General features: G+C 39.2%; 1 protein-coding gene across 3 annotated transcripts; it reads right to left on the bottom strand.

Moving 5' to 3' along the window:
- Window positions 1-519: 519 nt before the first annotated feature.
- LOC131779731 (uncharacterized) lies at window positions 520-22,758 on the bottom strand. 3 transcript variants are annotated; one of them, XM_066161410.1, is made up of 21 exons: window positions 22,589-22,758; window positions 16,231-16,356; window positions 15,605-15,717; window positions 15,410-15,508; window positions 14,708-14,824; window positions 14,159-14,311; window positions 13,903-14,031; window positions 13,614-13,736; window positions 13,280-13,402; window positions 12,912-13,064; window positions 12,520-12,642; window positions 12,152-12,325; window positions 11,655-11,843; window positions 10,092-11,464; window positions 9,652-9,793; window positions 5,368-9,513; window positions 4,868-5,029; window positions 3,298-3,456; window positions 3,086-3,156; window positions 2,724-2,829; window positions 520-1,741 (listed from the first exon to the last, which is right to left on the bottom strand). In XM_066161410.1, exons 1-21 carry the CDS (start codon window positions 22,681-22,683, stop codon window positions 1,455-1,457), a joined length of 8,163 nt encoding a protein of 2,720 aa, XP_066017507.1. In that variant the 5' UTR covers window positions 22,684-22,758; the 3' UTR covers window positions 520-1,454. The 3 variants fall into 3 exon arrangements, with proteins under 3 accessions (XP_066017507.1, XP_066017509.1, XP_066017508.1); XM_066161412.1 differs by lacking the exons at window positions 15,605-15,717; window positions 16,231-16,356; window positions 22,589-22,758 and having other exon boundaries at window positions 14,159-14,280; window positions 15,410-15,441; XM_066161411.1 differs by lacking the exons at window positions 15,410-15,508; window positions 15,605-15,717; window positions 16,231-16,356; window positions 22,589-22,758 and having other exon boundaries at window positions 14,159-14,280; window positions 14,708-14,860.
- Between the last annotated feature and the right edge of the window lie 1,708 nt (window positions 22,759-24,466).

Below are 24,466 nucleotides of genomic sequence, written 5' to 3'. Positions count from 1 at the left end.
ATTCCAGCCGGGTCCGAGAAGTTTATATTCGGAAAAATCTATTTAATCAACCTTGATTTTGAACACTATGAAAACAAACTGTCATGCCACAGTGTTAACATGATGCTATCGAATGTAACAAAAGTGCAATAACGTCAGAGATCCAATTATCACTCGCAAATTTCTTGCGGTCGCAGACCTCCAAGCTGGCACCTCGTACATGATACGGCCGACGTTGCGAAGGGAAAGATCGTTTCTTAGTGCTCTTGGTGGATTTCTCAAACCCCGAAATTTACTTTAAACTAAGGCCGTTAGCTCCTGGATTGCATCAAATTATCCGCGTTCAAATTTCTGGATAGAGCTCTACTTATGACAAGCTGATTTGAAATGGACACCCGCGGGAAACGAGTTTAACGCACAAAATGCATGTGAAACTTTTTATAAACATGTTCAAAGAATTCTCCAAAGATCGTCTGACTGCTCTACGAAAACCACTGAATTATTACAATCTCTATTTTTCGCAAAAAAATGTTTTTCAATTTTTTTTTATTTAAACATATTTATCATTGTTTTCCCCAAAATCACCTAGGCTTAAAGAGGGGGATTACTATATTACAAATATAAAATCAATTTATTCAGGCACACACATAAACAACACACACAAGTTGCAAGAACAACGAGTTAAACTCACTAAGCTAGGAATACATTAATTAAACAATCAAATAATGGCCTCAGAAAAACGATTAGTTTTAATTATGAAACTTTGTACTTCGAGAAAAAAGGCTCAGTTGACGTCGTAATTTACAGACTCAACACCATACAATAAAAAATTTAGTTTTCTAGCATCACTACTCGATGACCATGTTTCACCTCGAAGATTCGCAGCAGAGGTAAGGAGGACATTTTACGTAACAATTAAACAATTCTACTTTAATGTTATAAATGAAAGCATGCCTTTATCGGTTTTCTCTTAAAATACCCGGAAAAGTAATAACTCAGCAAAGCAGAACCTGACTGGAAAAAAAATTTAAAAAATTATCAATGTCAAAACAAGTAAAGATATTTTTTTTTCAAGGTTTGTCAAGTAACAACGTTCCCTTTGTCATCCTCGCAAGAGATATTGACGGATTGCACGATGCAGAGCTAAGCATTTTGACTGAGGTATTTTTCTAGATAAAGGTATTTTTGAAACTTGTACTCATCGACGGAACATTAGAAAAGGTGTGGGAAAGGAAGGGGGGCTTACTACGAAATTCTTCATTGTAGAGGGGGGTACTCCTATATCATAGCATCCTTGTCTCACGCCTATCAAGAATTCTACCCACCCTTTCCTCTAAACTTTACCTTTCCTCTAGTCTATTAGACAAAGCAAACTTGAATATTTGTTCTGACTGAAGCAAACCAAAGAAAATGAAGTCAAATTCAAAAGGTATAAATCAACAAATCAAGAGATCACGTGATAAACCATCACTGCCTCACTGAAAGGCTGGGTTTGTAAAGCTTAAAGTGTTTTTTTCAAAATCCTTTGCAGAATCCTTGGTTTTGGAATCCAACATGTCTTCGTAGTATCCTTCAGGACCATCTTCACTGAATGCAACCTGCACTAGCTTGCCCCCAAATGAATATACGTTATCTCGTTCTTGTGGCTCTTGTTCGGCGACGTCGTAAACTGGATTCCCAAACTGTACCGTCCATGCTGGTTCTATTTTTCTCGCTCTACGTCTCTTACGGTGGAAGAGTACCAAAAATATGGCACCTAGCACTGATTAAAACACGGCACGAGTCAGAATAGCAATAGCCTATTGTATGGACTGCCAAACAGCCAGCTTGCGAAAATTGAGAGAGTTGTGAATGCTTCTGCTAGGCTGATATGTAATGTGCCTAGGTTTACACCAATAATGCGCGATTTGCACTGGTTGCCTATCAGGGCACGCATCAAATTCGAGGTACTTCTCCTCACGGCGTTACATGGCCTTGCGCCTCAGTATCTACGGTCCTTAATTAGTATAAAGACATCATGCTATAATCTCAGGGGTTCTAATACTCTACTCCTAGCTATGCCATCAGTGAAATATAAGGCCACGCAAGGTGATCGGGCATTCGCCGTTGCAGCGCCGTCATTGCGGAACTCTCTGCTTAGTGAGCTTCGCTCAATCACATGTGTTACTAGTTTTAAATCTCATCTTAAGACCTATCTTTTTAGTCTTGCATATACTTAATAGAGATTTTATTAGCATATTATTAGCGTTTTCTCTTTTATATAATATATACTTTAGTTTTTTCAATTCTTTTTTATATAATAGATACTTTGGAAATGCGCATCTGAACATAGTCATGTCAAGATGCGCAATAGAAATGAATAAATTAGTAAATTATTAATCGAAACAAAAATAAAGCGGATTAACCATGTATCAAGGTCCACCAAAAAATTAAGGCATTGACACCAAAAATTCGCGCTCCAGCTTTCGCAAATCAAATTCGGCTGAGTACATGAGAATTTTCTTTTGGCTGAGTATCATTTATTTTCAGTTTAAAAAAGACGGTAAATGAACATAAATACCACAATTCATGTTTCGGTTTTATGAGCCTTGCATGTTTGCGTTTTCTTTCGCATGCCCAAGTACCAAATGAGTTAGGAATCTCAAGGCACGGTTGCTATCAGTTGAAAATGTGTGTTCCTAATTAATTGTCCAGATATCAGGCGACGAGAAAGTAAGAAACGTTTAGGATTGTACTTGGCCTACCTAGCACTACAATGGTGACGGTAATTTTCCAAGGCAACTCATCAGCCTTTTCCTGCTCTTTGGCCTCTCTTGGAGTGTTAGCTGTAAGCTGTTTGTTGGTACTTGTCTGATAAAAGAAACGAGAGACATGAGGAGAGGTGCCTATTGGCAAGTACGAGTGGAACGACAAACGACAACAAAGTACTTGTTACAAGCAGCTTCCAAATTATCCTGTCCTTATTAGCCAGCTCACCTTTCGCTATCGTAAAGTTTCAACCTCTCAGCTTATAACTGAGAACATTAAAAATATTGTTTACCGTAAATGCCAGATCATTTTGAAATCTTGTTTTCTTGCGAATCCAAAAATAGGAAAATCTACGTACCTTCATGTCAACATTTGGCGATGTTGCCGATGGTGTAGAAATGGTTGTTTTGTCTTCTGTTCCTGGTTTTTCTGTCATGTTCAAAGTAAAAATATAAACTCAGTTCACAATCTTGTTAATATTGAAATTTTAAATGATTTAACCAACAAAGTAGGAATGTATTGCAGTCTGAAAACTAGCTATAAATGTTGTAGCAGACAGCAATAGCCCACCTTCACACTGCGATTCACTGACAGCTCCTGGTGAGGCTGTGATGAAACCTTGTCCACAGGGAAGGCAATCCATCTGACCAACAGAAGGCTGGTAAGAGCCAAGCGGACAAAGAGCGCATGTCCGGTTCACAGAACTGTACGAGCCAGCAGGACAGTTCGCTGCGTAAAGAATAGTTAAACATATCTTAGCCCTTTAGCCCTTAAGAGTGACTCGCACCTAATTTCTCCTTACTGTGTCACCCCTGAATCAAAGATGAAAGTTATGAGAATAGAGGAGATGATCACCAACTAAAGCAGCTCTCGATTGTGAAACAAATTCTCCTTGTCAGCCTCTTTGGAGATGTATGGAGAACAGTATGGAGAATATGCATATTGATGTTCGGGGTAAAGGGTTCGCTGTAAGTTCTCCGAGACACTCGTAGCAGTTTTCACGGTTTTCTTAAGACTCGGAAGGGCCGACAAAAACGAAAATGGAAAAATTACTAAGGTACAGCATAGCTGGGAAAACAATCTTCACTTTCTCCTATGATTTGTCGTCGTTTCTTCTGTTGAACAGGCTCAGTTATTGGAGTAATTTTTGAGATTAATATCAAAAGTAACGCGAATTGCTTCGGCTTTATCTTACCACGCTTTTAGACTTTTCTAGAAAACCTGCACTTCCTATGAATCAATTACATCTCAGACTAAAACCAATCGTGATTTGATCGTTTTACGTTTTCCTGCATTAGGGGCTGTCTAAGTACAACACAAAACCAAGAGAGGCCTCCCCACAAAACGTAACATAAAAGGAAGACGTTGTTTATATGCCAGCCAATTTGCTAACGTTTTGTGGCCAGAAGTTATAGCTTCAATCGCTCTACATTTGAACTCAAATTTGTGACAAATGTCAATTTACTTATACAGTGGATTTCTTCCACCGTTCCATCGGTAATTGTTGTTAGGTTTTTACCGCAAGAAATACAAGCTGACTTCCCTCGGGATGGTTGGTACATGCCAAGCGGACAAAAAGAGCATGTTTTGTTCTTTATACTGTATGAACCAGCTGGACAATCAGCTGAAGGGGCACCAGATAAAGAGAAAAATGTGATGTTAATGGTACCTTTAACTCAGAGTCTCAAAAGTAAGTTCCTGTTGTGTACTCTTGTTGGAAAGGAGGCGATCGAAGTATGAAGAAAATGTGATAGAAAACGTTGTACACAAAAAAAAAAGGTTACGGCATTTTGGACCTATTTTGATGAAAAAAAACTGGAGATAGTTGGAACGTATTTATTAGACATTGATAACACAAATAACTCTAGTAATCTCTTAAGGTTGATTTTGACTTTTTCCTAAATTTTTTTCATCCTACTTCATTTCTCTTTAAGCTTCTAAAAAATTCTTTGATGTTCAGACATTTGTAACATTTACGGTGTCTATTATGAATCAGTGAAGACAACCACAGGCATTTTGTTTGAAGTTAAATACAATATTAGACTTTCTAGAATACTTCAATACAAAAGTCTTTTGCGATACGAAAGCAAGAATGTCAACCGAGATAAAACCGAGCCAAGAAAACAATACTTGACATTACCAATACAGTCTGATTCCTCCACTGTTCCATTAAAGACTGTGGTGAGGTTTGTGCCACAAGGAATACATATTGTTTGTCCTTGCACAGGTTGATAAGTTCCGAACGGACATTCTGTGCATGTTTCATTCTCCTCTACATATGATGAGCCAGCAGGACAGTTTGCTGATGAGATATAGACAGAGTATGTTTAGAGAGAAAGCAGATCAGACAAATAAGAAATTCTTTATTTACTGAATTTTATGGCTAACTCGTAAGCATAGAGGTGTAAACAAGTAAAATAGGACTAAAGCGTTCGCAAATACATCAGAGGGGCTTTTGACACGTTCAGTTAGCTATAAGTTCAGGTCAGGTTCAGTTTTTTCAACGTCGGCCTCAAATGTTAGAGTCAAAGACAGGGCTGTAGTGTCTGGAACGAGGCATAAGCAGAACTTTTTCCAACTTTATCCCTTGCTATAATTCCGAGCCAATCAGAAATGGGTTAAAGTTGACGTTATACTTACCACAAATGTAACCATTTTCATCGAGAGCCTGTCCGGGGGGACATTCCGGAGACAGAGGGTAAACAAGAAGGCTTCCAGGATCTCCATAAACAACAGTGTTGTTCCAAGGTACCTCAAAAGTCTTGTTTAGTATGCTAGAATTGAACTGTTCCACATTTTCAATCAGATTGGCGCCAATATCAGCTATGGCTTCAACTATTTCCATGTGACGGGTAAAGTTGGATTGTTTCCAAGCTTCTTTATCTATATCTAGGATAAATGCAATGGTGGCGGTGTAATTATTTCTTGAGCTGTACTCAAACTCGGAGATCAGCTTGATGGATGCATTAAGTGATCTTGCTAGGGAACGACGAATATCATCAGTTAAGGTCTTGTTTTCTGATGACGGCAATACTTCTATGCTGGAATTGCATGACAGAGCTTTGTGCACGGAATTGTTGGAGGTATTTGATACCTTCCAACAGGAAGATGAGATATTCAGGGCGAAAAGCAGTCTGGGAAGACCCACAGAGTAGCCTAGTACGTCAAGCCGGGCCTTCTGACTGATTGCCACACCATGCTCGTTGGATGCCTCACAGTAGTAATAACCTTCTTGATGTCGGCGAGGACCAGGCATGTGTAAAACGGGTCTCGTCTCGTTAATTTTGACAACAGACGAGTCGATGGATATGAAGAACCATTGAAAAGTAGGCGTAGGCTGGCCCGTTGCGTTGCAAATGAATGTCGCGGGCATTTCATCGTCCACAATAACTCTTTGTGGCTGTGGATGTAGAGTGATACTGGGCTTGTTATGAACCTTGATAATCGTTACGTTAGACAGTGAACTGCCTTTATTGTTTGAAGCGACACAGACATAAGCACCTTCATGTTGCTTGCTGATAGCGTGTACATAGAAAGTTCCATTCAGTGACTCGTCAACAAGCTTGTCATTCCTCATCCAGGCATATTTAATCTCAGCATCACTTTCAGCAGTACAACGCAGCGATAAACTTTCTCCATTCAGGACGATAATTTCCTTTTGAGGCGAAGAGGTAACGTATGGTGTTCCCCCACACAAAACGGAATCGTCGCGGGTTTCATTCAGCAACAAAACAGCTTGTTGGAGCGTGCTTTCAGTTTCTGGCATTGTTAAGGCTTTGTAAGTTAATGCCATAATCATGTCTTTCAGCTTAGGAAGTGCGTCTTTTATCTTTATTGCCTGTGGACTGCTTTCAAACTCGTAAAATTCCCTTAACCCTTCAAAAGAATATTCGATACAGTCCATGGCACCTGAACATTCCTGAAATCTGCTTTTATGGGTGAATACCTCGAGGAATGCCCTCCAAGCCTCAAGAGTTTCATTCCAAGACTGTAAGGAGTCATTTTGAACCTGAGTGCCCTCATTTTTGAGGAGTTCTATCATCTCTAGGTAGTCTGAGACGAACGAACTGTTTGGACGTCTTGAGGAACTGTTGGAAAGGTTGGAATTACTCGACGAGTTGGGCAATAAACTGATGCCATAAACAGTATGTGTCATTCTGTCGAGGTCTTGGAATCCGGAAGATAGCTCTTCACCTAGTCCTTTAGCGGCTGAAATTAGGTTTTCCAGTGAGCGAAGAATGGAGATTAAGAACAAATGTGTTGAATTGGCAAACTGGCATGCATGAGGGTAATCCGTGAAACTGATACGTAAAGCATTTACGTTTGTGAAATTCTCAAAGTGACTCTGTTCTTCCGGAGCCGCCCGCTTCTTCCTGGATGATGTCCCACCAAATAGCTTGTTAAGGATCGTCTTGGAGGCAGAATTGATTGAGCGTTCGACTTGATCGAAGTCAATTACAAAAGAGACCAACGTTGATTGACTATTAGCAGAGCTAACTTTGCATTGAAAAAGGATCTTTTTTGTATCTTCTGATGCTGTGATTAGTGAAAACCTAAGGTCTCCAACATCTACAGTTTTATTACCATAAGAATTAGTGGCATTAATAGCTTGGGATATCTTCAGTCCAAAGTCGACGATTCGGCGAACATGAATCATAGAAGCATTGAGAATTTCTACCGCTGATAGACTCAGCTCCGTGTAAGATTTTACTTTGTGCAGCTCATTAAGGGCCACTTCATGACGAATTCTCGCTTTCTCGTAAACAGCTGTAGCCTTTTTAACCTTGTCAACGGATTCCCTAAGATTCAGAAAAGCATATTGAAAAGTTTCATTCAAGGCATCAAGCGTAAATTTAAGCTCAGTCATAGAAATGAGACATTCCTCGTTATGTTTGACACAAAGGGGATCGATGACTTTGGTTTGGCATCCATATCGCTTACAGCACGGGTAAGGAGGACCAAATCCACCGGGTTTTGTTTTCTCTTCTTGGCCTGAGCACTCAATTACCTTGATCATCTTGACTACAGCTTTTACCTCGAAACTTTTCTGTTCGTACTCAACAAGCCGCGGTTCACCTAGAACTGTCTTGTAAGTGTCAGAACAGCCAAATATATTCTTGCTGAAATATCCAACAATACCTCCACCAACCACACCAAGCAATTCCCCGATAACATTTCCGACTTTTGCTCCACCGGGTCCAAATGCACCTCCAATAATCCCTCCAACAAATTTTCCAACCTGAGCTCCCTTCTTAGCATAATTCATGATTTTTTGGAAGGAAACCCCAGATCTACAGTTTCCAGTATACACGGTATGATACGTCTGCACACTAAAACTCCTTTTTCTAGTGCTACTTTCCACAACTTTAACTGTCATTGGTTTTTCAACCGTGACACAGTATCGCTCAAGATAAGTTATGTTTATCTGGTCCTGGCAGAGGTCAGGGCGAACACAGCCGTTCAAACAAGTGTAGTTGCACTCTCTTATTTCACACACAGGATTTAGAAGATATTGATTAAGGTTGACCGTGTTGTTAAAGCTCACTTTTGCTGATTGATATTGCAGACGTGCCACACGAAGATCCTCTGCAGCTTTTTCCTTTTCCTGTCTCAGCTGTTCAGTGATCGTCCGTTTTTCTTTAAGAAAGTTCCCGGCTGCATCTGCTTTCGTCTTTGCAATACTAAACGCTGCTTTTGCCTTCCTCAACCTTTTGGCTGCCTCCTTGGCTGCAAGGATAGTCTTATTGGCAATCGTACCTTCTAGCATGGCATGAAGACGTGATGACTTTCTCATGGTGCCCTTCACTCCAAAAAGCAAGGAATTCCAGTCCGCAACGTTTTCAAGGTCAGCTGTTACATTCAAAAGCGTCTCGAATGTTCCAAAAATTGGTCCCGAGATGGAAAAGAAAAGCTCATTTCCTACCATTCGTATGCTAGTGGTTTTGGTCAGTCCCAATAATCGAACAGAACACTCAAATGAAGTCTCAAGTGGCTCATTTTTGCGGCTTATTAACATTCGCAGCGGTCTCCGAGCAGGGAAAGTTATTACACTACCAAGGGGTCGGTCTTTCAAGGCAGTTCCCACAACGATTATACTACTGTCTGTACCAGAACTGTTAGTTAAACAGTAGTTGTCAGCTAGGGACCATACATTACAATTAATGTCGGTAAAACAGAGTCGTTTGTGACAAATCTGTGCCACAAGGGCAAAACGAACACCAGCAAAGGATTGCCGAATGGACGACTGAGTGAATACCAGAGAGATGGTCACTGGAAGGTCTGACTTAAGTTTAATGAGGCGACTGATGGCATTTTCAACGTTTGAACGATTCTTGTATGCTTGTGACTTGGCTATGAAAAGATCAAGGATTCTTGATATCTTGTCAAGATCGTTGTCAATCGCTGCAACCACTTTTTTTAGCTTCAAGAGATCTGAAGAGGAGGAGAGCAAATTTCTAGCCTTGATGACCTTAACGAGCGTCTCTTCTATCATTGCAGCCCCCCTTTGCGCTGTTTCTTGCAATTCAGGAACAAATATCTGAACATCTAAAAAGACCCTCTTCATGTCTCGCGACTGATATTCCAGAGATTTCAAGTTTTTGTTAGGATCGAATGCTGCGATATCTTCTCCACCATCAATCGAGTAGTAGATTTGCAAATATTTGATTTCTCCGTTGGGTTTAATAAAGGTGAAAAAAATGCTATTCTTGAAAGGCTCGGCTGCTCGATCCAGGGTAAAGGTGAAGCCTTGAGGAACACGGCATTCCGATGTAAGAAGGGGTGGTCCTTAGTAGAGAAAACAAAATGTACTGGTTACAAACTTTAACATTATAACTATCCCAATAATGATAAAAAGAAAATGAAATGAACGATAACGGGGAGAAGGGGACATCAAGATCAACATCAAGCATCGTTAAGATTTACCTCCAAGTTGTGACTTTGCGACCACGCTGTTGGCGTGAAACCTCAGAGAAAACGTCTTGCCCAGAGCTTGTATAGAAAAAGTAAACTCGACTGATCCATGGAATATACTCTTGATTGGCCGAGAAAAGTACCTGGTGAGTAACTACAAAACAAATAGAGACTAAGGATTATAATGTAATTGCTAGGAGGAAATTGCAACCTTGAGATTAAGTTGAAACCCTCCATGCAGTTTTCTTGATCTTCATGTGATGTCCGGTATGATTCCTCCCACGTCCACAAAGATTTACTACTACTATTTACTGCATTGAATAACCCTCCAAGATCAAAGCTGAGCATGGTTGGCCTTGGTCCCAAGGGTGTCTAGGTATTGATAAACTTAAGATGAAATTGAACTCTCTCGGCTATTTTATAATAGCTACTAGACAAGGCTTTATACTCACGCCGTTCAAATCTTCTACAAATGAGAACACTTGGCCACTCATTTTCATGTTGATTGTAAAGTCACTTGTGTTTTTTAGGGAAATGTTAGTAGTTCCTTTCCACCACATATTATAATGAAAATCTGAAAAGTGTTCAGCCATTGGATCAGAAGGCAAGGAGTTCGTTAAGTTTTGGTACTTTTTTGGAGCGGTGAAACCAAAAGATGATAACAAGACACCCCAGCCATTATAAGTCAGGTCCTTCAAAACGGGCATTTTGCTAATTTCTTTACCAGCCTTTTCGGATAATGTCAGGAACACTGCACTACCGCAAGGGTCGGTTGCAAAACAACAGCCTTTGCTGGGCAGGGAAATTTGTTTCCTCCCGGCGGAGATAGTGAAAGTGACTTTCGGACGATATGTGACCATTGTAGTGGGGATGCCAAAAGGAGGAAACTTGCAATTCAGGCAGTCACTTTGCGTGCTTGTGATTTGAATGAGGTCGGCTCGAATATTTTCTGCGGCAAATAAATTGTTGTCGTCTTTAACCATAAGTCGTATCCATAATGGTAGCCTGTCTGTCAAGTATCGCATGAAAGACTTTGGAAAAGCGTCTTCCTGAATTAATTCAATCAAGGCTTCTGTGGTTGGCTGAAAGGAGCACATTTCGTTCGATGTTTGGCCTGCTGAGCTCGTATTGGTAGAGCTTGTCTGGGCGATAAGTATTTTCAGCAACTCTGATTCTTGACCTGATTGATGAGGAAAAGAGAAATTGTATCCCACAAGACTCAAAGGAATTGTTTTGTTGTCGGATGTAATGATGTGAACAGGCCCTGACTGGACGAGAACATCATTTGGTAGGGTCGAGGAGGGGCTATAGGCTACTTTCAGCCCGCATGGGAAGTTCTCTAGGTTCTTCGTTCGGCATCCGATTGGTACCTCGCCATTTAAAAGCCCCAGTCTGGTGTAAATGCTGTTTGCATTTGATATGTTATGACCAACAAAGATTGGGCTATTCGTGGGAGACACAAAAGTATGCTTGTCTATCCCACTGAGGTCATATGACACCATACCAACTCCAGACTCGTGTCCAATAACTTTAAACTCCGCTTGATCTGATGGATACTGAATCATCACCCTCTTCGGATGGAAGGTCATTTTCAGGGTTGCATCGAAGAGAACAGTCAATACGTTGTCAGGTTTCGCAAGTAATGAAAGATCTTCCGAAAGCCTTCCGGGAATCAGTTTTGGGAAATCAGGAGGTGTAACAACACCTCCTTCACAGAGATCCCCTTCATATCCAGTATTCTGACAATCACATGAAAACTTTTGTGAATCGATGACGATGCATCTTCCTCCGTGCCGACAGGGATTGGGTTTGCAAAGGATTATCTCTAGGTAGAATTCAAACAGAAACAGGAATGAAGTAAGATACTGAACAAATAGGTTAAATAACAAATTACTTATTACTGCTAGTGCACGGAGGAATGAAAACGTCAGGAAAAGGGAACAGGAGTTTAGTGTTCGTTTTTGCTACAATATGAATGCTTCATTCAATGCCCATTCCCCAATGACAACTCATACCTTCACACGTAAAGTTTCCTATGTTCCATGCTACGTCGCTGGAGTTAGTCAGCCGGCACGTTGCAACGTTGCGGCCAGATGCAACGTATCCTTCTGTACAGTCAAGTGTGCACGTGGAACCAAACGTCGTGTGACATGGAAGTAAAACTATGCCTTTCTCTGGTGGATATAGTCGACCACAACTTCTCACTATGTTGATTTATGGAGGGAACAATAGCGTGAGTATTTTAAAATGGATTGACAAGGTAAGTGGTAACGTCCTAACGATACAAGTGATGGCATGCTCAGCTTGCAGTACAAACTCCTCACAAATAAAAAAATTAAAATGTTGTTAAACATAATCGTTAAACAGGAGATTATAGACAAAAAGATTTTCTAGAGTAATAAGCAAATTTGGTGTAGAAAAGATATCGTAGAAAGAAACGTGACTAGAAAAGGCAGAAGGAAAACTGAGAAGTGTGAGAATCTACTGGCTATTCAACTGCCATTGTTGTTACCTTTGCAAGACGTTTGCTGTCCGTCCCACTTTGAAGAACTGAGGCAAGTTTTCTTTCCAGAACCTTGTATTTCATATCCATCCTCGCACGTGAACCAACAGGTCTCATTTGTGACAAATCCGCTGCAGGTCATGTGACCATGAGGTGGGGCAAAGATGTCCTCACATGGAAGTCCTAATTAAGGCGAGGAAAAAAATTGGAAAGGACGGTTATGTTAGATGTCTACGCATTCCTGAAGGCCTAATTCCTTTGCACCTGTTGCTCAATAACATTTGTTCCGAGGTCTAGTACTCTCTAATAGACTCTGAGAAAAACCTTAACAACATGAATTTGTTAATCTAAGGTAGCAGTTGCATAGTATAACCTACCTTCACAGGTTCGCATGTCGGCCCTTTGTTTGTAGCCATGAAAACATGAGCAGCCATATGACCCATGTGTATTGTGGCACTTGTGTTCACAAAGGTGGACTCCTGTATTACATTCATTCACATCTGTGAGGTAAAACGAATATGATCAGCGATCTGTAACTGAACAGTATTCGATCCATACACAACTTTTCTTTTGGAGAGCGGACTGGTGGGTTGATCGATAGATCGATGTTTTATTCGGCCTATGGTCAGGTCTGTAGGGTGGATGTTAGAGTCTCCAAACTTATATGCAGTCATTTTAGTCAACAGCTATATTCTTTAGGACAGTTACAAATCAACTGAAGTTGTTTTTATGTTCTGCAGCGTTGCAAAGGAATGTAGGACAGTCTTACCCCGGCACCGCTTTCCATCGTACAGAAGCTGATATCCCAGGTCGCAGCTGCAGGTGTAGTTCCCTTGTGTGTTGTGACAGATTTGATCACATCTTGCTGAGATGACCGTTTTGTTAAGGCTCTTTACGAACACAGGGGTGCATTCGTCTACATCTGAAAAACAAAAGACATGTTACTCGAGGAATAAATTTCACTGGTTAAGCTGTACGTGTATGGATAGTGTTAACGACAAATAGGTAAATAGCCATCAACTAATGACCTCTGTGCAAAGCAATTACTACTTCCTTAGCGAATTAGCAAGAAAGGTGGTGGCAAGAAGTGCTTTTCAAAACTAAGAGGCCATGGTAAGAAGATGAGTGGCCTTTTACCTGAACAAGTTTTGTTGTCTTTGTTGAGTTCATATCCCAAGTTGCAAGAGCAGTAGAAGCCTCCATGGTAATTGTTACACTTTTGCTGGCAGCCATGATGTCCCAGCAAACATTCATCATGATCTGTAACATAGGTTAACAAACGATTTCATCCTGAGCGTTTTTAATAAGAATCGGTCACTCAACACCTGTATAAGGCTTCATGGGGAATCTGACCTTGAGGATTACAAGAGGTTGTAAACGAAGACGGATGTGACAGAATGAGCAAACATTTGCCTGTGCTCCTCCACTGTCTCAAATAAACTTGCATCCATTCTCATTAGGAGTAACATACCCGAGCAAGATCTTCCATTTGAATCCAAGAGGAACCCAGCGGGGCATTCACAGCGATAAGATCCCACAGTGTTAACGCACTGGTGGGTACAGAAACCATTATTTGACAGGCATTCGTCAATATCTGACAATAAAGAGTAATATTGCTGTCAGTCTTACAACAGTGGTACTGCGCAAAGAGACAAATAGAGGTGTAAATAAAGCAAGAAGCTGATCTCATTCTGGCTGCCCTGACTATAAATTTTCTCTTAACTATTTTCTGAAAACATGTACTGAGCAAGTCATCTCACCTTCGCAGTAAGTACCGTTGTTCCCTCTAATAAGTTTGAAGCCATTAAAGCAGCCGCATGAAAACTTTCCGGGTTGATTATGGCATGTTTGAGGGCATCCTCCATTGGCTGCTAAACATTCGTTGACATCTTAAAGAAAAACACACGGAAATTATTTGTATGGACACCTTGAGCATTTTTACATGGACACCTTGAGCAAGCCATCTCCAATTCTCTCCCAACTGACAAATTAGTAACAGATTGTTTTCAAAATTACCATCACAGATGGTTCCACCACTTCGGAGCTGAAATCCTGGTGCGCAGGTGCACTTGTAACCAGGAACGAGGTTGACACAGTTTGCACCACAAGGCTCTCCAGGAACCCCACAACTGCAAGGTCTTGGTAATAAAGTGTGACATTCGTCGATATCTGAAAATGAGACAGCAGGCAAATACGAATAGATTACTTGGCTCACGAGTAAATCGTGGAGATAGTTTGGGTTTAAAAGGGAATCACTTCCTGTGGAGGCTTAAGGCTGGTCTCTTTTTCGCTTAAGAAATCGATGAATGCAAATGAGCTTCTTGATAAAATGGAAACAAGAGAAACTATTGGCATTTGCAGAAGTCCCAATGTTGTCAAAGAACTAAACGTTCATCTTGAGAATGAAGAAAAAATTGTAAAATCTAGCAGCGCGAAGATGGTTCTCCCTATCAAAAAACTTTCTTAGACCCTCTACAATCTCAATGTTAAAAATCATTTCTCTTCAATCACTTTTAAATGTGATACCTAAATGACCATCGCTAAACGTCATGATGGAAATCATACCCTGACATCTGTGGCCATGCTGGGTGTATCCAATGTTGCAGCTGCACTGATACGAGCCAGGTGTATTCACACAATTTTGGTCACATCCACCATTATTTCTAGCACATTCATTGTCATCTATGCATAAAAACACAAGACACTGCCACTCCTAACGTCACCTCCACCCTAACTTCCATTGAATCGACTTTATAAGATTGCGAGTGGAGATCGTCGATCATTTTTCTACGATCAGCGATCAGTTATGAAAATGGATATGGAGGGTTCCTTACTTTACAACATGTATCAAAATGTGATATTTATGTAAGCAAACAAGAAATGAATGGTTGAAGAAACTGATTTACTCTTGTACCAATCCAATTCTCTGAGATCGGAGGATTTATCTAGGGGAAGGCAATCATACGTTGCAAATCTGTTCACGTGTACCCCTAAGCGGCTTCTATTTGGCTACCATCGAAACACTTCTAGGAGCACTCGAGGGAGCCCGAATACCTTGAATTTGTGGTGAACTTTCCTCAAATTACCTGCCGATAAGGCCTACATGGGATCTCAGTCTCCAGACTTGATCCCGTCTTAAGGCAAATGAAAACTGTTGGAGTACATTATGGTTTATTAAATTGATATGCACCCATGATTAAGATGGGAAAGATAACGAGGAAAACGTTGTTAATAACAGAACATGCATGCAATGTAAATGCAGAGTACCATTGCTACAGGTAGACCCAGTCCATCCCGAAGAACATTGGCACCTGTTGGGTGCGACACAAGAGCCGTGATTGGAATTACAACCCTGAGAGCAGATCGCTAAAAGCAAAATAAAAGAATTCATTGGATAAATTTTGAAATAGGCAGCTATGGAAAATTTCATAAATATGAAAATTACTGGAGAAGTTAATGTACCTTTGGTGCATTCTCTTGAGCTTGAATAGCTTTTCTTCCATCCACTGCAGCAGTAAATTATTTTCACATAGACATTTCTGGTTCTTTGGACAGTGTAGTACACTTTTCTTGGTCTGGAAGATAATCACATGTACAGTGAATTATAAGAGGTACTCAGATTATAATGAAATAAGCTGGAAATTTTAATTGAATTGAAATCATTTAATTGAAATGAAATTGGAAAAGCCGTAAAATTGAATAATACTTAAACACATGGATTTTAAGGAATAGAACGGATACAAATCTAAGCTGGCGGTAGGCAAACCGGTTAAATGAAAAATAGGACCATTACATAGTTGGTAAGAGGCTAAATCAATCTCTTACCCAGATCGTACAGTGATTAATAAACTGTAGGGACCTTACCGTTATGTGGCCGGGGAAGGGCTAGGTACGAAACCATAGCTAGGTTGGTGAGCAAATCTCAAAATGACATAGTCTGCACATTTTATACAAGTTTTCGAAAGGTTGGGTTAATATGTGGAATCTTAAAACGCACTTATAGTCATCACTTGATATATCCTTTTTGACGGAGACAAAAGCTGATTAGTTTTAGGAGGATGTTTTTCTTTTGAAATATATTTACTGACCTGGTTGTGTCACATCTGCTCCAACCCCACCATCCGCAACTGGTTGTGGTGTATATGTATGTATTCCTCGATGTAACAGCGGAGTAAGTCTCTGTCTGCACTGTGTATCTGAAACAAACGTTTTGCCTGCAAGATACAAGACATTCACATGTTTGCACATGTGCGTACTTTGAAACCGCCACGAGGTGGCGTTGGCTATCGTATAATTTGAGTATAACAAAACCATAAAGAAAAAGCGGCTGGCCAAAATAGATTCATGTGTGTGCCCATGACCAATTACCAAGTGGCCTTTTCGGTCCACCCTCTTTGAGTGAATTTTGGTGGCATGTAAGTGAAGTTGAGGTGCTGGAGAACAGCGAGGGGAACGGTTCTTTTAATATCAAACTGCGGACTTTGGCAAAAAGAAACTACATCAGGAAACCACAATTCTTTCCGTCCAAAGCTAAAGTAACTTGGATGAAATCGACATTTCCAGTCTACGTCTTGATTCTTCCAGTCTCCCTCTCTGTCCCATTATCTTCCGCTTTGTTTTAAAACTGTAGTGAAATTTTGAATCTTAGATTTAAAGGAGCTTGGAAAGAAAATAGGTGTTGCGTTTTAACGGCGATATGTGTGAAGCCACGTAAATAACACATTCTCGTGAGAAATCGACAACGGATGTTAATAATTAAAAAAAAAAAAAGTAAGTCAACTGCGTGACCTCCAGGCAGTGTCCAAACTGTTCAAGGGAGTCCATGTTGAAGCTTGATGAAGGCGAAAGTCGATTTGAAAAGGCAAATATTGTGAACGTAACGATCTGTCAAGCTCAGTTGCCATTAAAAAAGAAATTAATTGAGAAAGCCAAAAAGTTTAAATGTTTCTAGATAATTTCGTGAGAGGGGTATAAGGCTGGCGACATGCTTAGGTACTCTTGAATTCAGTAATTAAGACAAGTTTAAAGTCCACACAAACACTCTATGCCCTCCACTGTAGACATAGCCATTCTAAATTAATCCATATATATAATTTTTTACAGACATCAAGTGGAAGCCAAGTTTTTCATGATGTTCAAGCTATTTTCAAGCCGCAAGAACTTTTCTCAAAACAGTTTCCCTAATTAAAGCTTTCTAACCTTGGGCAAAAGCTCAGCATAGAAGTACACAGCTTTTGCGGTTTTAATGAACCCCGAAAGTCTTGAAGTTTTGTTTAAACATTATGTTATAAATTTTAAGGATATCAAAAAGTTGTTCCTTCTTCAAAGAGTATTTAATTTGATGGAATTATGTCACGACAATAATTGATAATGAAAGACAAAGAATTCCGAGAAATGAAAGACAGTTTTTGTTCAGAGAAATTTTTTAAATAGCCTGTTATGAAAGAGAAAGACTGCGGAGAAAAAAAAATAACGGTTTTGTTTCTAAGAAATGACACACACACTTATGGCCTCACGCGGTGGTGTGATTCTTTAAAAGAACAGGAAGTCAAAAAAGAGGTTAAACTTTGTTCGCTTACATTGCGTGACATTCTCAGAAAAACTGGAAGTTGATAATGTAATACATCAGGGGGTTTTCCCGAGGAAACGATTCATGGCATTTCTATTGTTTTGAGGTCACATGATAGTTGCATGATTTTTTCGACCAATCAGCAAGTGTCTGATGCCTCGTACATGAAATCAGCTACTAAGAAGTGAAAGATACTCAGATACTAACCAGTTTATTTTATACGACAACAGTGGTTTCTCACTCGTCGGAATTAAGATAATGGTTTCTCACGCGTCAGAACTGAAATAGTGGTTTCTCACGCGTTGGACTTGATGATGCACGACACTGTTTATGAAGACTGTGGCACTTGTATGTAGACTACCACAGCTGTTGCATGTCGTAGTGTCTTCAAATTTTACGTTGTCCATAAGGGTAAGATGTTATACCATCTTCATGAGTGTATCTCTTATCACCAAAGCAGCTGAGTGATGCTTTATTAAGCTCATAGCTCCCGAGTTGATGATTCTTATTTTGGATGGTTTCATTGCACGATATTTTTGTTGCTTATTGAGTGGTACGTTTTTGTAGTCTTCGAGTTTTATTTTTTATTTAAATTATATTTTTTGGTGCCTTTAGCTCTTTTGCTGCCTTTTCATTATCCTTGATATAAGGATAAATTTTTGATCTTAAACCGACGGATTCAATGACTGTTGTTCCGGATGCTCCATCCTTGAATTTCCCGATTACTTTCTTGTTTGTTTTGTCGAATTATATTGAGTCTTCTGGATATTCACTGCTGTCGAGTTTATCTTTTTCACTGCAAAAGTCTTTGTAAACGTCTTCAGTTTCGATTACATAAGTTATACTTTTTGTGTCGGTGACGAGTAAATTTTTCTTTGTGATTGTATTTCTTTCTGATGTAATTGTATTGAAAATCGTTCATTTGTGTTTTAGAAAGATCAAGAATACTCATGCCTACAGAGTGATTTATTCTTTGATCTTATGAATGGCTGCAAGATTGTCATTAAAAATTTTACTGTTTACAGATGTTGGTTTTGAGCTGTATTTCAATATTTTTTTTCATCAGTTATGAGTTTGATATCTACCCTTCTGCGAATGGTTTCCATTGTTTTGCCGAATACGCTGTCACTCATAAGCTTGAAGAATCTTTTCAAATGAATTTCTGGCTGCAGTTCTTTTCTGTGTGTGAAAATCAATATTTTGCTACAACCAAGCAGACTGATTGAATTGTAGAGCACTGTGAACCTTCTTCAGCTTAAATCCGAGACTGAGATGCAGTTGAAGGTTTCTGTATTGAGGTACATGTTTTTGTTTTTCAGACTGTGTTGGAACTAGTTTTTTAACCTGCCCGATGCTTTCATTGTATTTCTATCTTATCTTTTCACAATAATTTGAGAGCATATCTTCAGAAACACGTATTTTTCCAGCGGTAAGTTGGTAGTCATTATGACTATCATGTCATTTACGTGGATACTCAAGATCAACTTCAAGAATCAACCCTTTTTCCCCCTACTTCTGTGTATTCAGCTAAATTGACTTTATTAATAGCTTTTTCACTAAACCATTTAAAACCACCAGTTGGAATATACTGAATCATGACCCAACCATACAGATTGTTAGCATAAAGGTACATAATATACTTTGATGGTGCTTTGTCATCATAATTTCTTATGTGATTATTGTTGGCTTTTTCCATAGCTTTTCATATATTTGTATTTTGTTTTAATGGTATATCTGTATTTTTTTTTGATTGATATATCTGTATTTTTTTAATGGATATTTTCTTTGAGAGCGTTACTTTCCTCCTCTATTTTTGTTCTTGGCATTGGAACTGGCATCATCGTCTTTTTTGTCGTTGGCATTGGGGTCGGTTTGTACCCATCTCTGAACTCGAGTGGTGGAGGGATGATAATATCTTCATAATCACTTGTGTCCACGATATCATCTTGTCCTTTTATTTCCATAACATCATTACCAACTTTTTCAGACATGCGGTCCATAACACTTTTTAGATCTTGAATCTTGTCTTGATGCCCATTTGGTTTGTATAAATATATTTTGTCTTCCCACAACCTAATTTACCGCAAACTAACATGCGATACTCTTCATCCAAAAACTTGTTCAACCTTCTTTTTTGTTTTGCTTGTTATCGATATCATAGTTTGGAATCTTCATATTATATGGGTATATTAAAATATCTGCCGTTTGACATATATCTTAGGGAATAACTGTCATTGAATATACATGTATGAGAATAACCGTCAAAAAGCACTTATTTATGTCACAAATATATGTGGATATTTCAAGACCGAAAAGAAATCTTGATACACGGATGCAAGTTGACTCTCTGAAACACCAGATATCAAGAGAAATCAAGGATCACCGTGATGGAAGAGATATGTATCAATATGAAACCAGAGAAACATTAAAACCAATTGTTGATTCCCAAACAGAAGGAAGCGAGGCAGCTGATGCAAAAAAGACTGATTCATCAAACAGCTTCAAGACAGTCAATTGGTTTTGACAAAGGGTTAAGAAGATATTGTTGAAAAATACCAACTACCATCGGAATTAGCAGTAACAGGTATGGCTATGCAAAAACTTATAAAAGTAAAAATAAAAGCTTCAAGACAAGGATTAAACATTGGTTCCCAGAAATGTGCATTATTGAAATAATAGTATCCTAATGATCCTGGGAAAAAAATCCTTGACAATGAAATACGCGTTTGTATAAAATACAGAAAGGAATTAGATGAGCGTATCGACTTAATAAGGCCTACAAAAAATCAGGAGAAGGACTCAGAAACTACAAGCAACCAAAAAGAAATGCATACAGGATCAACTATGGACAGTATGGTGGCTGTTAGATTAATGTGCTACGGTTGATGAATGAAATGATCGTTGAGGCATATAAAGGGGGAAAAGGTTGTGTATGAAGACCGTGGTGACAAGAGTTTGATTGATTTGTTGAAAGCGTTTCAATTCAAAAAAGAAATTCAAGCAAAGCTGTCCAGATATTCAACAACCTCAACATGTTGTCAGGCATACCAAAACACACATCTTCAGGCAAATCAAAACTGACTGGCGGTATGGTATATTACACATCTCCAGAAGATTTGATGAAACGATTGACTCTTTTGACTGGCGCACGTCGTGCAGGTAACAATAACAACTAAGAAATGAGGTATGCCAGATGTTTGCTGAATTGTTGAAACTGTTCGCGATATCAAAAACACAACATGACGCATATATCAGGCAATATTTAATGTAATCTAATAATATATGAATAGACCATTTTTTCTGAACTCAGGTGATGGTTAAGAAACTCCAAAAGCCATGATTTCACCATCACTTTCACTCCACAATTGACGCTCGACAAAAACAGTAATTATTATCCTGCCGTCGACTCTGTCAACATGAGTCACAGCTGGTACAATGTTTCAGCAAATCACAACAAAAACACATTGAAATACAGTCATATACAGTGGAACTACTTGGACAACCGTGACGTTACTCAATGGGAACTTTTCATATGGTGATATCAGCGGCTTCATACAACAGTCACTTGGATCAAACAAGCACGCAGAACTTTGTAAGAGACGTGAATATGTTTCTATTGATTTAAAAAATCCAATAACAATGCTTGTAAATGCTGAATCTCCGAAAAAAAGTGGTTACAAGTTTGTTGTTGATTCCAGCGATGAATCTCATCCATTTGATGGTTATAATGCATATTTTGAATTTGAATTTTGAATTTCAATTCAATTCCGACGAGTGAAAAACCACTATTTCGGTTCCCACGAGCGAGAATCCTCTATTGACATATGAAATAAACTGGTTAGTATCTTTCACTTCTCAAGAACTGATATCATGTACGATGCATCAGACGCTTACGAAAAAAATCATGCGACTATATATCATATGACCTCAAAACAATAGCAATGCTATGAAACATTTCCTCGGGAAAAGTCCCTTTTGTATTACATTATGAATTTCCGGTTTTTCTGAGAATGTCACGCAAGGATAAGCGAGCAAAATTTAATCTCTGTTTTGACTTCCTGGTTTTTTTAATAAATTGAATAAATCATGACAGAATTCCATCAAATATTTCCATTATATGGAAAGTAGTATAGATTTGATGTGTTAAAGCTCACTTTGATGAAATGAGCTAGAACCGCCAACTCCTATACTACTCATCTTGTCGACGAAACCAAAATATGTATCCCGAATAAGCTGCATTTAAAATATCTTTCTGATCTATTGAGGTCGAGCCTGAACAGTCCCTACCTAATCACGTTTTCTGACGACAAATTTCGGTTTTCTGGCATCTTACGCAGAATTGACTTCATAACGTATTCACAACCATCTCTACCTTAAAACGAAAAGCCCGCGGCTGAAGTGAAGGGGATTTTTCTTGTTTTTTTTTTAGATTTCTCTGCGTAATTAATAGGGGAAAAATCCCATGTCTACTTTCATTTAAAGCGAACGTTGTGTAGTTTGTTGTTTGGATCTGCGCTCCATAGTTTTTGTTTAAAAGCTCGTGAACTTTTTTTTGTTTTCTGTTAAGATCCTATTTTCGCTTTGACCTCGACAACATACGCTTTTTGCTTTCATATCTCTTTTCTTCTTTTCATCTCCTGTATACAACAACTCTTTGTGCGACATGCGAAGGCTAGAGGTTTCATCTCCGAACCTCTACTATGACTTATTAAACTCCAAGTCTGTGTGTCTATCTGCCTTCCTATCACCCTTCCGAGATACCAAAACTTTACTTGCAAGAAATGAGCGCTGAAGAAACGTAATGATTCGGAAACAGAATAAACAAAATACAGAGTATTCAAACAGACGCCACACGTTATAAATGTTCGTCGACTTACCCATATTGGTAGAGATTTAAGGGGTTGATCCCACTTTGCCACGTTCTCCTGAAGCATGTAACCAAGCACAAGACAGAAAATAACTTGGGAAACATAGTGATGCAGCCCTCTCTAAAGCGTTCATAAACGAATCCACAGCCGGTCTATACAGACTCAGGCAGACTTAACGAGAGGTCCCTATTATAAAACACCGATGACGTAAGGCGTAACGAAAAGAGCATGCGCAAGGTGAAGAGGAATCTACGATTTGCGGAATAGAGTATAGGTGAATGATATCTCGAAATAGAAAATAGCAACGTTTGCCGGCTTTTTTCAAATCAAGCAACATTTTGTTTAACTTTATTTGAGTTTTACTAGTAGGATCAGAGTTGAAGACTGCATACGTACTTTTGTCATTGAGAAGGGACAAAGCTTTGTCGTACTATTACTGTTTGTCCATAACTACAACTCAGTGAGATCGTGATGATGGCGGCTTACTACCTGACGCCTATTAAAATACGTAAATCAGAGAGTAAATGCAAAATTCCACAAGACATCTTGCTGTAGTGTATTAAATTTGCAGACTGGCGACTTTGTTTTGTGCAGGAACAGTTTTTTGCCTTTCTCTATGACTAAAATTTCTGCTGGAAAATAATTTTCGCGTTTTTACAAGCAACAGAACAAACAGAATACCACGGGTAGATCGACCTTAACAGAAATCATTATTCGCTTTTTTTGATTCATTAAGTAATGGGATTGTTTTGTAGTGCCAGCCTCAAGATACTATCGCGTACGTAACCGAATTACATGCGGCTCGGCGAATGGGACACTAAAAAATCTAATACCTTCTCCCTGACCCTACAAACTTGCCTAATCGAGGCTTGTAAAGAACAACACTCGTTTGGGAAAGTAGTTATGCTTTCAGCACACTTGTTTGCACTTAATATGTGTCAACTGAACAAAGCGAACATAGTTTAGTGGCAATGCAATCAGTAACATGATATGACGAGCCTCATAACCTTTACTCCGAAAGCTTAAATCCAACTAAACAAGGGCCTTAATCGTAATCTACATTATAAAAAATTCCACCAATTTTAGAATTTAGCAAGAGAGCATTGTTTTCAAAATGTCGATCTACGTTCTACCAATTTAGATTTCCTTCGACCCAGTTGTATTCTCCCTGGATTTAATAATAATAACCTTTATTTATTACCTTTGGCGATAAGAATTACGGTAATATTACAATAAAAATTCAAAACACTACATATTATATATACATATCAAATCAAGTTAAGTTTAGACATCTATTCTGCACTCTCTGTAGATCTTCTTCGAGGTAAATGGGCAGCCCTCCCCAGACAGGCAAGGCATATTCTAAAACAGGTCTAATCTTAGTGATGTAAGTTGTAAGACCAATGTCCCTGGGGAGATGGGCTATTCTACAGACCCTAAGAGAGTGGATCCGTTTACACGCTTTTCTGATACTTGAGACATGTGTATTCCACTTGAGATCGTTCTGTACATATACACCAAGTAGTTTAAACTCTGAAACCCTCTCCAGTTCAGTAGGCCCGATATTAATAGGAGCAGGAATTGGACAGGACTTTTTGAAGGTGATCCACATATCTTTGGTCTTTTTAGCATTCAGCTCCATTTTATTCTGCACAGCCCATCTTTCCAAGTGAGTCACAGCATCCTGCATTTGACTGACAGAGTCCTTAAAAACAAGTTTGTATAGGGTGCAGTCATCAGCGTACTTGCAAGTGGATACAGGTATTCCCCTGGGGATGCAGTCCTCAATATCGTTGACATGCACATTAAAAAGTGTAGGAGAAATGACACCGCCCTGAGGTACACCAGCAATCACCTCACCATGTCTGGAGAGGACTCCCGGGAGCT

This window comes from Pocillopora verrucosa, chromosome 14 (assembly GCF_036669915.1).
Source record: "Pocillopora verrucosa isolate sample1 chromosome 14, ASM3666991v2, whole genome shotgun sequence".
NCBI classification, from domain to species: Eukaryota; Metazoa; Cnidaria; class Anthozoa; order Scleractinia; family Pocilloporidae; genus Pocillopora; species Pocillopora verrucosa.
Note: the sequence above shows the minus strand (reverse complement) of the source record. Positions and strands in the feature narration are given on the sequence as shown.

Coding starts and splice junctions, on each gene's coding strand:
- LOC131779731 (XM_066161410.1), bottom strand. CDS start 22,683: ATGTTTCCCAAGTTATTTTCTGTCTTGTGCTTGGTTACATGCTTCAGG. Junction 13,737..13,902: donor CAACGGTACTTACTGCGAAG/GTGAGATGACTT, acceptor CTTTATTGTCAG/ATATTGACGAATGCCTGTCA. Junction 11,844..12,151: donor ACAGCAAACGTCTTGCAAAG/GTAACAACAATG, acceptor AAATCAACATAG/TGAGAAGTTGTGGTCGACTA.